The following is a 15,093-nucleotide window of genomic DNA, read 5'->3' on the forward strand; positions in this document are numbered from 1 at the left end:
TTTGAAAAAGAAAGAAAAGCCAGCCCCCTGAAGCTACAAGCGAATGAAAGCTCAACATGTTTGCAGCTGTTTCTTTTTGCAACCAAAATCTTACGCACAGAAAGAAGGATGGGGAAAGAAGTATTTAAGCTACACAAACTGATCTTCCAACTGAACAGTTTGGAGGTTTACTTGTCTGAATAATTTCCCTCTTAAACTTGACAGAAGAGTAGTACGCAGCTGCCAGAAAGCGTGGGCTCAGGGAATTTGTTTTTGGTATACAGAGTTCTCAATGCAGGCTTTAATATCGCAAAGGTCTGCAGCCCCCTGCAAAAGAACTTTATCATTAAACGAAATCTTTGCCTTCGAAGGAAAAATGGATATGGGCCAAGGTCATGGTGCCTCTTTGCCAATGTCTTCCAACAGCAAGAGCACAGCGACATACACACAGATGGCGCTGCGAGCAGCCCGCTAGTCCACCCCACTTCATGCGGCAGATTGGAATACGTCTGCCTGCCAGACTGGATGCACTAGATTCTCGGGAAGGACTAGCTGAGCATCATGAATCTAATCAACTTCAATTGCTGCCCAGTTCCTCCTAGCATCAGGAGAGGCACCGAGCAATTTGTGTGAAGTTTGTCTTTGCAGCGGCAGTGGGATGTTCTCAGCCTGAAATGTCACGCAAGAAGTTTAGAGATTGACACCAATTTAAGGTAAAAAGGTCAGCAGTAACCAGCAGGCAAATCAAGCATCCGCAAAGAGGCAACCATCTCTTAGCACGAAGTCTGTCTTCTTTTTATGAGCGATGAGATGTTCTCTGCCTGAAATGTCGGGTGTAGGAAGTTTAGAAGCTGACACCAATTTCGGGTAAAAGGTCAGCAGTAACTAAGAGGCAAATCAAACCTTGAGTGGAAAATGGCAAATGAGGGGCTGTGCATACTTTACAGCAAACCACTCATCCCCAATTTTGAACAAAGGACACTAATTCTATACCCCATATAAATTAAGTATGAATATTAAATATGTATGTCTTATCCGGCAAAAGTTACTGTTTAGAAGACACAGATTTTCATACAATTTCTTTTTGATGCAGGAGAGCAAGAGAAGGCAAATAATGAAAGGAATAGGGAGGAAAGGTATGGTAAATAAACCAACATAGATGGCTATGGAAGTTATTTGGGGCACTGAAACTCCAGCCACTGACTGCTAGGTCTATTAGCTTCTACCTTCTGGTGTCTGAGTCTGTGCCCCAAAATGGCTAAAGCTCTTTGTTTTACAACGTGAAATCTGAGGTTCTCGGGGCATCAGTTTTTCCACAAAATGCCGGACTCCACACTTACAAATAAGGCTACCAATTATTCTTACTAGCCCTGCTTCTGAGCCTTAGAGCAGGGGTAGTCAATATGGTGCCCTACAGATGTTGTCGGACTACCATTCCCATCAGCCCCAGCCAGAATGGCCATGGTGTTTATTAGATTGCAAGCCTGCGGGAAGGGACTGTCTGGTTTTAACAGACTGTATGTATGCCGTTCTGGGAAACTTTTTTGGCTTTAGAGTGGTGTACAAATGATCTAAATAAATAAATCATCAGCACAGATGATGAGAGTTGAAGTCCAGCAACATCTGGAGCACAGCACATTGGCAACCCTTTCTTTAAGAGATTAGCCTGACATGCATTAATTAAGGAGACAAAACCTTTTAAGCCTGGAAATATAATTATGGGGTGGGGTGTGGGGGACATTGCCGGCTTAACTTCTGCATATCAGTCTGCTGTCTAAAGGGGTTCGAACAGAGCCAGTAAAAATGGTGATGACCTTAACAGTAAACCCACAGACACGCAGGGAGCACACACAGCCCCAGCCAGCTGCTGAGTTCTTCGCTTACCCGGATACGCTTAGCTCTCCGCATGTCGTCTGCTGTCATTGTGCTCTGGGTAGCCACCACAGTCTGTTCATGCGGCTGGAGCTGTAAAGGGTGGCTCTCAGGCTGCTGATCCAAGGATGATGGCGTCTCTTGTGGCACCGGTGTTTGTTCCTGTTGGTCCAATCCGTTCAGCGTGGCTTGCCCAGCCTCATCAAACTGCCCCTTGCTGGAGAAATGCAGCAAGTCCTGAAATTGCAAATCAAATGGATGGTGGTCATATCGCTGCCCGCCATATTATGGTAATTATTATTATTATTATTATTATTATTATTGTTATTGTTATTATTATTTATTTGTACCGCACCCATCTGGCTGGTTTTCCCCAGCCACTCTGGGCGGCTTCCATAAAGACCAAGAATACACTAAGATGTCGCACATTAAAAACTTCCCTGAACAGGGCTGCCTTAAGATGTCTGCTGAATGTCAGGTTGTTGTTTATCTCTTTGACATCCGATGGGAGGGCGTTCCACGGGGCGGGCGCCACTACCGAGAAGGCCCTCTGCCTGGTTCCCTATAGCTTTGCTTCTCGCAGTGAGGGAACCGCCAGAAGGCCCTCGGCGCTGGACCTCAGCATCCGGGCAGAACGTTGCGGGTGGAGACGCTCCTTCAGGTATACTAGGCCGAAGCCGTTTAGGGCTTTAAAGGTCAACACCAACACTTTGAATTGTGCTCAGAAACATACTGGGAGCCAATGTAGGTCTTTCAAGACCGGTGTTATGTGGTCTCGGCGGCCGCCCCCAGTCACCAGTCTAGCTGCTGCTGGTATAGCAATGACAGTTAGGCTGTGCTGGTTTTGCAGAACAAGGTCCATTTCATATCAGAAAAAGAAGGGGCATGGTTTTTTATTTTATTTATTAAATTTGTATACTGCGTGACAATTTAAGATAGTTCTCCTTGTTTTGCTAATTTTTTGCAGCACAGAATTGCCGATGGGCAAATGCTGCTGAGGATATTTCTGATGCAACTTCAACATCCCTTGTATGTGTTCAGCACTGGAAATTCATTGATCACAGAGGCTACTGAGATATCCCTTCCCAGGCTAGTTCTGAGTCAACTTTATATGGACTGGGGGAATGATCAGGAAGGCAGTTAAGCAAACTCATGCTCCCAATTTCATTGGAAACTCCTTTGCCTGCTGCTACCAAACGATACCTGTGTCCCTTCCGCACATTTTCCTCCATTTTCGCTTGTTACTTCTAAGCGCATGAATTTAGGAGGGCGACCCGGTCGCCTGCCTGGTCCAAATCTTCGTTTTCCTCTTCCACGACCTCTGCCTCTTGCTCTGCAAAATATATAGGAAACTGAGTTAGAGAGGGGAGCGATCTGTATTCCTAAGTCTCATGGGTCCAGACAATTTAGCAAAAGTCTTTCAGACTTCTATCAGGTGCCAAAGACACATATTCCTGTGGTGAAACATGGGAACAGGCTGTACAATGGGGCTTTCAGAAATGAACAGCCAGAGGCTTCCAGGTAGCATGCCAGAAAGACAATAACCCTCCCTTCTTGTTTGCCCTCAGCATCTGGTATCCAGGGATATGCCCTGGAACATAGTCCAGATCACTGTTGTAAACATGAAAATGTCAGTTTAGATCACGGGTGAGCAACTTGCAGCCCCTGGGTCACATCCTCATTTAATGTGGCCCCAAATATCTCCTGAAATTGCCCCATTCTTTCATTCCATCAAAGGGTTGTATCCAATTTGGCTTTACTCAGAGTAGACCCACTGGAATGAATGTGCCTAACTTAGCCATGTTCATTTATTTCAAGGGGGCTACTCTGAATATGACCAGCACTGGAGGCAACTGGAGGCTATACGGTCGTACCTCAAAAGTCAAACGGAATCCGTTCTGGAAGTCTATTCGACTTCCAAAATGTTCAAAAACCAAAGTGGAGCTTCCTGCAGAAGTCGTGGAAGCCCCGTTGAACATTCGGCTTCCAAAAGAACGTTAGAAAGCCGGAACACTCACTTCTGGGTTTTGATTGTTCGGGACATGGGTCGACTTATGAAACCCTAGAATGATCCCTGAGCACATCCTCTATCTCCCGCTATGCAGCATGGGAGATTCCAGAGGTGAGCGGCAACCTACCAGCCTCCCAGTCCCAAATGGACCTTGGGCAAAGGGGAGAGGCCTGAAAGAAGGAAACAAATACAATAGCACTCCTGTAGTCAAGGAGGGCACACACTCCATGTGGACATTAAAGGCCATTCTGCCGTTTAGTTAACTGGTTGGGGTCCTGACCTTTTGAACTTCTGCAATACATAAATGTGCCCCACTCGCTTCTACGTGGCACAAGAGCAATCCAGCCCATTACTGGAGAAAGGGGCTCTCACCTTTGAGCTCAGGAGATTGTGGCACACAACCTTCAGGAGAAAATAGTCTCTGTACATTCTTCTTAGGAAATCAAACTCTCTCTCTCTCTCTCTCTCTCTCTCTCTCTCTGTGTGTGTGTGTGTGTGTGCTTTCAAACAAGAACCTGCAAGGAACAACTCAGCTTTGAAAAGCTGAGCTTCTGAACACTTATAAATACCTGCTGAAGAAATCCAGCTTTTCATCATGGGAGTTCAGGTGCTGCTGGAGCTGCTCTGAGCTCATGAACCGTCGGTTGCACTCATAACATGGCCAGTTTTTTTCTTGCTCTCGGAGAACTGCATTTTCAAGTTAGACCAATCGATAAGGAAAACTTCAGACGCCACCAAGCTTTTCAGATTTCTACCAAAGACTCCCCCCTCCATCCTCTGTACTTTCAGGGGGCTACAGAGATCAGAATGACTAAGGAATATTCTCTACACACCTTTTGCTCATAGTCTGTATTTTATTCCCCTCTAAACATGGGTTAGGCACACAGAAGGACAGAGAAGATTATAAGAAGACAGGGAATACTACATCTCCATTCCCTCTTGTTCTTACACCTTACAGAAGTGCTCAGTTGCTCTGTAGTTTACCTACTAGAAAAAGCCTTTCTGGCTGTTGCTATAACTTAAATTCTGCACTCCAAATAAATTATTCACTCCTACAACATTTATTTTGCATAAACTCAGTTTGAATATTTTACTCTGAATTCAATGGTGGTTCGGAGTTTTGTTTTGTTTTTTGCATAACATGGGATTTTTGGCCAGGAGAGGACAGGAATTAAATGTATAAGACTACCAAGGGCAGGAGGGATGGGAATGGGTGGGAGGACATGCCTGGAATGAAAGAAGGAAAGTTAGGAAATCAAGCAGGGTCTTTGCTCCTGTCTCTTGCAGCTTTGGAAAATACTAGCAGCCAATTGAATATGGTTACTGCACATATTGCTTGAAATATACATGAACTGCATAGATTGAACCCAGGATCAGCACATTTTCAAACCTATCTCAATCATGAGAACTAGATGCTTGAATTTTTGTTTTAAAGTAAGTGCAAATTCTGCACCACAGTGAATCACAGACAGTGAACAGCTCAGTCTGTAGATCAGACTAGATTTCTGAGGTTTTGTTTCTATCAATCTTTCCATGAAGCAACTAGAACTTATATTTGTTTTCAAGCTCCGTTTTTGCATAAGGACTCGATCTAATAGTGTCTGTGCACCATCCATCATAGTGATGGGAACGAAAAGGGGGATTTTGGGGGGTACTTCAATTGCAGGCCATGTTTGCCAACAGCAGCTATTACCATGTGCATCAATAAAAGGCAGCCTCTTTTCATGTGTACCACTAATTATGCAGAAGCATATTTAACAACAAACAAAACTTGGCAATGAAGCCTTAACCTAAATCCAATTATTATTTGAGTCTAGCTGGAGCTAGGCATGCAAAATTCCACCTGCTAGTGCTAATTCAGTGCTGCAATATACTCTATGATTTAAACAATCAACTGGAAAAGTGAAAAGGAGATAGATACCTTTCCTTTCCTCTTCAGATACATCATGGATTTTCTGATTGACAAATTCAGCATACGAAGCAGCATACCACACCTGCAGCAAATTCACATGGGATTAATTAGAATTTTCACTGGAGAATCTAAAAAAATAACTGCTTGTCTATCTCAGCTATATCCTGCTCTTCCACCAAGGAACTGAGGGCAGCATACGCAGAGGCCATCCTGTCCGGGAGATAGTGACCTCCCAGCATTGCTAAGAAAGCTTCTTGGGTGAGCAGTGACTCCAAGCCTTGTCATCCTGGTCCAAGTCTGACACTCAGTTCACTAAGGTAAAGGACCCCTGGACAGTTAAGTCCAGTCAAAGGTGATTATGGGGTGTGGCACTCATCTTGCTTTACAGGCCGAGGGAGCTGGTGTCTGTCCACAGACAGCTTTCCGGGTCCTGTGGCCAGCATGACTAAACCGCTTCTGGCACATGAAACACTGTGACGAGTGCCAGAAGGCACGGAAATGCCGTTTACCTTCCCGCCACAGCGGTACCTATTTATCTACTTGCGCTGGCATGCTTTCGAACTGCTAGGTTGGCAGGAGGTGGGACAGAGCAACGGGAGCTCATCCTTCGCAGGGATTTGGACCGCCAACCTTCCGATCGACAAGCCCAAGAGACCACAGCACCACCCGTGTCCCACCTCAATTCACTACAACACATCTGGGCAGACGGTGGGATAGGATCTACTGATAGATCTGCAAAGATTTCAGACTCCCAATTGTTTAACAATGACAACAACAAAATGATTCCACCCACCCCTGCTGCCCAAATTATACAGCTGAAATAAAATGAAAAGCTGGGATGAGGGTAAGCAAGAGTAATTTTTTGTGTGCAGAAGGACTGCGAGTTCAATTGTGGTACTCAAAGAAAACCCACAGGCTCAAGATTATATAATTCCAAATATGCTGTTTGCACTAGGCTCCAGTGAGTGGATCTTGGGGAGTTCTAGTAACAAATAAAGTCTACCCACTACACCACACTGGCTCTCACTTGAATCAGCTAGCATTTTATCATTCATTTTATACATGGGTGACACTGACATGAAAGAGAAAGAGATAAATTCAAGTACACATGTCTTTAATAGCTCCAAAAGTGATTTTTTTTTGTACAAGTGTCAAGAGGCCTTTTAAGTGTGCCGAGCCATGAATATTCTGAAGAGGCTGTTACTATAGCAATTTATTTCATCTTATTGCACAGACAGTGTGGCTGAGTGGTTCGACTCAATCACAAATCCTTATTCACTGATTGTCACAATAGTGAAAGTATGGCAGGAGGGGCAAGCACTTTCCAAAATGCCGTAAGTTATACTGTGGGGAGGAAGGGGGAATAATACATGACTCTCTTTTGTGTCTTGGATTACATCTTTCATGTGTTCTCCAGGAAACCCATTAAAAACAGTTGGAAACAATAAAACACTACTAACTGTAATTCTAGTGGCTGCACTTGCGTAATGCATTATAGGGTTCAAAATGAGATAAAGGCATGTCCAGAACATGTCCAGAAGGACAATTCACATGGGGGGAGTGTAGTCCACAGCATCATCTCCAGCATCCTGTGGACCAGGGGTGCCAACCTGAATAAAATATTGGGGGAGGGGAGGCAGGTAAACCCTGCCCCATATAATAGGTCACATGACACGACACATGCACACTATTTGAATGGCAATGCCCATTAACTTTTTTTGGGGGGGGTACAGGGCCCTCAAATATTTCATTTGGAGGCAAAGGGACCTCAGCCCCTAGGAGTTGGCTCGTATTCTGTGGACAGAGGGAGGGGGTGGGCAAGTCAAGAGCCGATGCTGGATCACACACTACAGATTCCTTCTTGGTCCTGTCAAGATCTTGCACATTTCAAGGACTTGCAGGATTAAGGCACAAGGCAGAAAAGGAAGTGGAGAAGGCAAGAAACAGGAAAAGCCCAGATGGCGGCACTCATCTTTTGACTGCCCTCCAGATCTCAAGCTGTAAGCTTAATATAAAAAGCCATTCTCTCAACTGTTCCAAGTTCCACTTGATTTGTTTTAAGCATGGGATAAAAATAACTTCGTGGTGATTGGAATCACAAGCAGAAAAGTCAGATTATCACACGCACAGGCCAAACTGCAAATCTCGGAGGTACGCTGATTGAAGTAAATGGTGCCTCATTAGTTGAGAAAAGCCAATCCCATTCATGGGCAGGCAGGGGAAAGTGCCACAAAGGGGGAAAGGGAGAGACAATTAAAAGTAAACCAAGATGCTTCAGTGCATACAGGAGGTGCAGGATATCAGACTCATCTCAACCTCCAATTTGCTTACACGTTCAAGGTGAATCAGTGGTTGGAGTGAACCAACAGTCAACAAACCCAAGAAAGATCAAGAATTCTTGACCCACATTTCCAGCATAAGTGATCAAATGGGCTGTTATTTCTGGCAGGTTCATTATCCTATAGTGATTCAATACAGATAACTAAACATGTCGCCCATACCCCCTGGAATGCCATGGTTGTACAGATAGGGTAGACCTCTCAGAACAAGAACCATGGGAATTATGAATGAATAAATCAAGCCCTAAGGCTTTATCTCTCTGCTGAGTAGGAGGGAACCCTTCTAGCAGGTTGGGAAGCTGTGCCGTTTGACTCAGCAAAAAGAAGCTATATAATGCAGGTTGCCCCATACCTTGAGTTCCTGTTTGGGCTCCACATTCTTAATCGTTGTGTAATAAATATGGTGGCCATACTGGTAGGCCACCAGATTCTGCTCCAGGTGATTCTGGGCTGGCCGCACAAACATCATCCAGTTGCAAAGAGCCTCGCTAGACAGTTCAAACCAGAGATCCTCCTGCAGACCCCGGTCTTTTCTGTCACCTTTGTCAAGGGACACCTAAGGCAAGATAAAATATATTATCTATAAACGTACACACACAAACAGAGGATGTCGGTGAGATGTGGCTGCTGTGTCCACAATGGAAGAAACAGTTTGCATCGTGAATCCAGGTAATTAGAAGAAGAAAAAAGGTTTACAGGGCAGACAGAGCATGAAGCTGCTGAAGACTGGCAGATTTGTCAGCAGCTTTTGTTAGCTTGCATCATAGTCTAGGTTGGTGAAGTCATTACAAAGAGTTATTATCTCACAGGTGAAATTGTGTTAACCTGCAGGACTGAGTATACCTGAACCCATTTACATCTGTGGGCTTAGCATAGATTACTTTATCTCAAGTCATTTATTTCAGCTGATTGATTCAAGAATGCAATCTATGCTTTCAACTTTTTGAAGTCATCTTGCAAAACAGTCATTTTTTAAGTGCACTGGGCCTCTGCTTGTGTGAGCACACATGCATATATGTCTGTCTGTTTGTTTGTCTGCCTGCCTGTCTGTCTATCTATCTATCCATCTATTCATCTATCTACACACAAACACACAATTTTGGCAAGTTAGCACATACAAAATAATAATAATAATAATAATAATAATAATAATAATATGTATGTGCATTTACACACACACAACACACAAACACTTTCAAGGGTGCCATGACCCAAGGGACAACCATGGAAGGCCTGATGGAGGCTGCTTGACCAGTCCTCCCCAAGTTTAAGTCATGGATGGGGTCAGCTGTGGTGAGGAGGCAAAAATGAATGCGAGTTGAGGTGGTCCCTAATTCTGGAAGGGGCTGGCCCTGACCTGACATAAGCTTTGCAAGGGAGGTGTTTTTGAACAGCTGGAATTTGAAGCCCCTTGATTTGAAGTTCAGTCCCATCACTAACATTTGCTGTTAAATGAAACTTGAATTCCGTCTGCAGGGATCTATGCTTCCTGCTGTCACTGTGAGTCGTTCCCCCCCCCCCCCCGAAAATTGAAACCCAAAGAGGCTATAGAACTCTCACTTCCAAGTACCAGAGCGATTTCAATACCTCTGTGAGTCAGTGACCTATGCATCTACGTATAGACAGAAATTTATGCCCATTGTTTTCACTTTGTGTATCTCATGAAGTAGGCTCTTGTCTTCTAAAGCTCATGCCACAACAATCAGTCTTTTATTTAGCACAAGACTTATTGTTGCTCCTGATCGTTATGAGCTAGTTCTCCATAAGGAAGTGGGATTCCTGCATAATGAATGCCAAGATGCTTCTGGAACTACATGAAATGTATTACCTCTCCTCTATTTCCACTGCGTACTGGATGTGTATGATCACATAGTCATGTTGATCCCATTTCTTGTGAGTCCCTGGAGTTCCTTCCAGGGAAATTACTATACTGCACAAAATGTGTGTCTTGAAATGCGTCGGTCGCACGGCAAATGTGTGGTGCCTCTTTACCTTTAGATGGATATAGCAGTCTTTAAGCTCTGACTGCCTGACCAGGGGTCCTTCCACAGGGCCAAACTGTGTGCGCTTGGGAATGCGCCGCTTGGAAAACACTCCTCCCAGGAATCGGTCTATGTGAAGCACTAAGGGAAGGCTGGCTCTTGCTCTGGTCAATACAGGCCGGTTTGGGATCGGGTGCAAGGGTCCATGCTTTGGGCAAACTGAGGGGTGTGCATTATTACACTCTTCACACCCTGAAAGACATAATTGGACAGGAGAAGAATACATGACACAGTCCCACATTATATTAAGGTTACCAGATTTTTTTCCCAATGAATCCAGAGACACTTTTCAACTTCAATGGGTTCTGTATGGGGACTGATCTGTAAATCCGGGGACTGTCAATGGGAAACGGGGACGTCTGGTAACCTTAATTTATATATTAGAAGCCGGAGGCACAGAACCTGGAAACTCTCCACCAAATTCAAGCAACGAAGGCCTCCACATTCAGAGTAGCTAAAGGACACCTATTGTTTGAAAGGGTTGTCCCTACTGCACAAATCCTCAATCTCATGAGCTTAGTTGGAATCATTCCATGTCCAGATCAGTTGGATCTCTGGGATAGTGGAGGAAATATTCTCCTCCTCTCCTGAGAAGTAGCAGCACCTGGTTATTGACTTTTAATGCTGAGAGCTTTGCCCTAAAGATTCCAACAGGGAAATATTGTAGCAAAGCTCAGAGGAAAGTACCCCAGTCCACTTGGTTTGTTCCACTGCCTTCCTCTCCCCTCTGCCCTCCACAACCTCCCTGCACAATTCAGATGAATAAACGGTTCTTGGCTCACCCACCCACTGGTACTGAGGAGGCAGCTTGTGCCAGCACTAGTAGCATTGCGCTAGATCCTGACTTAGGCCACTGCGAGCAGCTGACTAAGTAGACAGGATCTATTTGTAGATCTCTGGGTAATTTGTAGTAGATTGCCACAGTTTTCTTGATTCCCAATAGTTTAACAACAGTAGCAACTAAACAACCATCGCCATCTTTATTGGGCTGCTAAAATGCAGAAAGCTAACCAGGAGTAAGTGGACTGGACTGTGAGCTCGGTTCCAGTACCGAAAATCTATTTCTAGAGTCAGAAGGTGCTCAGAAACAACTTGCCATGGGAACATAAGATGTCTCACACCAAATCAGATCGTTAGTCCACCAAGCTCAGTATTGTCTGCACTGACTGGCAGTTTCTCTCGGAGGGTCTCTGGCATGGATCTGTGTCTAGTCCTACCTGGAGATGTCAGAGACCGAACCTGGGACTTCTGCAAATGCCCTGCCATGCAGCTATGGCCCTTCCCATATTCTCTAACTCCAAATGTTTGTCTTTGGTGCCCGGCACTGGTTGATAAGATTTCAGGGTTCAGCTAAAAACAAAGTAAATCCAACAAGAGTGACCCTACTTTTCTGGCTCAGTGATGCTAGTTTCACACTCCCCTTGCTTCCAAGTACCGATTCCTGGAGTGCAATTCAAATGAAAAGGCTTTGGGTTCATTCCCATATTGCAGTGGTAAGCCAATGAAAGGGAGAAGAGGCATAGCAAAAACAAGACACCCTCGAATGCTTACACAGGTCATTTGGGTCAAAGGGATGAGGTGGATCTGGATCCCATTCATCCATGTCGGTATCTTCTCCCTCTTCTTCCTCATCTTCCTCATCCTCGTCGTCATCATCATCCTCATCATCCTCATCGTTTTCCTCTTTCGCTTCCGTATCACTTATTGGGTTGTGCAAAGGTTCTAGAGGACCAGACTCATCCACGGCCTCCATAGGAGGCAAAACTTGGCTGTGCACTGGTATTGATACCTAGGGAGGGGAAATCAGCAAAAATGTGCTGTGATCCAGAACAGCAAACCAGAAAATAATAGTGATCATATCTCAGCTAATACCAGTGGCATCCGGGGTTGTACCCCTTGCTAGCCCTGCTCAGAATAAACCCAGGGAAGTCAAACTGCTTTGAGTTTTGTTTTGTTTTTGTTTTTACAATCAAGCGGTGTGCTAAATTTATGAAACAAATAAACAACAAGCATGACTAACTCAGGTTCATTCATTTAAATGGGTCTGTTCTCAGGAGAAGTTAGTTGGAGATGATCCAAATTTGGAGAAGACCAGGTATACCTAAGCAGGGCTTTAATTTTTGCCTATAGCAAGTAGGACAACTGGGTGATGTGAGAGATGGGTGGCAGGCAGCAGGGCAGCTGAATCCTCTACTGCCACACTGAATGTTGAAAGGGATGCATGCTGGGCCAGCCCTACCATCAGGGCAATGGAGGCAGCTGCCTTGGGGAGTGGACACTAGGGGAAGAAAAGAAGTGTTGGAGGATAGCACAGGGTGGATCACACAGGCTTTAGTTTGCTCTTTAAGCTGCCCTGCTGCCATTGGACACTGCCACATTTCTGACTACAGGTGGGCTCAGATCTCATGTAGATCACTCTCCACATTGTTCAGGCATAGGAGACAATTGCCAGGTGGGGAACTTTACTAAGTGTGTGAAAATATATCTCAGAACTATTAAGGGTCTGGTGGACAGTGTTACACTTGATTCTACAACAGCTGGCTTCAAATGCTTTTGCAAGCGTCAACAGAGTCGGCATCTTGAGCCAAGTCACCGTCTCAGGTCTATTTGCTGTAAAGTGAGAGAACAGTGAGAGGTCTCTGCTTTCACGAGACTAGCGTCTTATTAAGCCTTGCAAAAAGTATTCAGCGCACTAATAATGATGGAGACTGGCAAGAAGGCGGCATTAAATCAGAAAAACCTTTGGCTCCCCAGAAAGGCTTTTTGCAACTCAGCTTACACCTTTCCTTATTCCATCTCCAAGTGAAGCCACCCAGGGTCTCCATTTTCTGCTTTAATTAGTTTGACATTAAAATATGCCCTCAAAATGGTCCTGGCTATAATTTTCTCACTCCATGAAAGCCAGAGAAAACAACACCAATGCACTCAAAACACAGGGTTCGGTTAAGAGACTAGCTAATTAAAATCTAAAACCTTTGTAAGAAAAAGCAACCTCCTAACTGCTTAAGGGCAACGGGTGCTCTAATTTTAAAGAGTGTTATATTTTATTTTCTATGAAGAGAAGAGTTAAATGCCCATAGTGCACTGCAGATGAGGCAGAAATCGGTATAATAGGTGTGTGTGTAGGGGGAAGGGAATTGCTGTAAGAGAGCTTAAGGAACAGGCTACAAACACACACACACACACACAAACACACACGTCACAAAGCATTACAGTCTTTCAATAAGTTAGAAGTGAAACCTCAGTGCTAGGCATGCTTAGAGCTATGTATATTTGGCATTTAAATAAAATGAACCCAAATTCTGGGTCAAGGTAGCCAAAATGCTGCTTTTTCAAATAAACAAACGAACAAATAAATTTGTGAGCTGAATAAATTATGCTAAATTCTTCAATCCGAATACATGGTGCGAATAAAAATCTGCCTATGCTGGTTTATTATACTTCTTCTAGGCCTAGCTGGAGAATAAAGTGGGACGCAGATGAATGAAGTCCCCACAGACTAGCTGCAGGAATGCTGGCTTCTGAGATTCCACAAGGCATTTGCCAGATGTCTATTTAAGCTTATCTTCACAGTCAACAATAAGGACTAGACTTTTGTAAATCAAGAAAATCTTTAATAAAAATACATTTTAAAAAAACCCAATAAGGACTAGAAACCTGCAGGGTTTGCTGTTATTGCTTTTTATAACAGCTTATTGGAATGCTGAATTTTGCACTAAATAACAGAACTCCCTGAGGGTGTGGCATGACTGCAAAAGTATAGAATGCACATCAGCATTTTCCAAACCATGTTCTGAGAACGCTTATAGTTTCAAAAACGCTTTAATGTTTCAATTTTTAATTTTTTTTAATGTTGTATTTTAATTTTGTTTTTAAGTTGTAATCATTCAACTTGTTTTTATTATTGCTTGTAAGCCACTCTGAGCCCGGCCTTGGCTGGGGAGGGCGGGGTATAAATAAAAAAATATTATTATTATTATATTATTATTATAGGAATTCCTCAATGGCAGATAGGCAATCTGTAATCCAGCTTGCCTACCACTGTCAATCCTTTCTGTACTGACACAGGTAAATGTTCAAAAGACAGTTGAGCATAATTTACCAGGTGAGAATTTCTGGTTAAGTTATCAGTTGCGGTTTTTTTAAAAAATAATAATAATAATCTACCATGACTGGCCATGAATGAATCAGTTATCTCTTATCGTCATTATTATTTAATTGTAAAAAATTAATATTACTTGGTTGCTTTTGACCTGATCTTAGTGTAACTCTGTTGAGCAGTTTTAGAGTTTCTGCTAAATTCCCTGATCCGTAGCCACTCAGAGGTAGATTTTTACTGTATATGCAGCTTATTTTATCTAGTCCTATGAATTACACAAGTTTGATTGTTTTTAAATTATATCCACCTTTATGAACGAGTTCCCCCAAGGGGGCTAACTACAAAAAAGGAAAGAAATAAAATAGTAATACAGCACACAAAAGATGCAGCAGACAGTTTTTTTAAAAAAGGAGAGTCAAATTAAAACCAGACCACAAGGACCTTGGGAAATAAAACAGTTTTCAAGCCACATCTAAAAGGTGATAAAAAGGGGACTGGCAGGGCACTGGGAAAGGGATTTTGCAAAGCTGGAGCCACCACAGAGGAAGCCACGTTCTAATCCCTGCTAATCTAATCTCTACCAGTTGTAGGTGAGAGAGCAGAGCCATTGAGGCAGATAGTAACACTCCGGTAGGGTGATGTGGGTTATCCTAATATATGGTTCACTGCTGATGTGATGCAGTGCGTAACTGGTGCTGTCTTTGGAGCCATTATTTTACCTCTGGGCTAACCCTCTTCCCCCTGCTATTTTACACCTGGCTCCAGGTGGCTTCTGAATGAACGCAACAAAAGCCGACCCTCAAATTTTTATTGGTTTGTTGGGTCTTGGTTTCTTTTAA

General features: G+C 43.7%; 1 protein-coding gene across 5 annotated transcripts in view; it reads right to left on the bottom strand.

Moving 5' to 3' along the window:
- PRDM10 (PR/SET domain 10) overlaps nt 1–15,093 on the bottom strand; it is a 76,817-nt gene that overhangs the window by 29,068 nt on the left and 32,656 nt on the right. For all 5 annotated transcript variants that reach the window (XM_081889751.1, XM_081889750.1, XM_081889752.1 and 2 more), the window contains 7 exons: nt 11,707–11,944; nt 10,106–10,347; nt 8,466–8,669; nt 5,784–5,856; nt 4,432–4,549; nt 3,055–3,184; nt 1,864–2,088 (listed from right to left, as the gene is read on the bottom strand). In XM_081889751.1, coding sequence (XP_081745877.1) covers nt 1,864–2,088; nt 3,055–3,184; nt 4,432–4,549; nt 5,784–5,856; nt 8,466–8,669; nt 10,106–10,347; nt 11,707–11,944 — 1,230 coding nt within the window. The remainder of the gene's footprint in view (nt 1–1,863; nt 2,089–3,054; nt 3,185–4,431; nt 4,550–5,783; nt 5,857–8,465; nt 8,670–10,105; nt 10,348–11,706; nt 11,945–15,093) is intronic.

The sequence above is a fragment of the Podarcis melisellensis genome (genome assembly GCF_964234715.1).
Source record: "Podarcis melisellensis genome assembly, chromosome: 15".
Lineage (NCBI taxonomy): Eukaryota > Metazoa > Chordata > Lepidosauria > Squamata > Lacertidae > Podarcis > Podarcis melisellensis.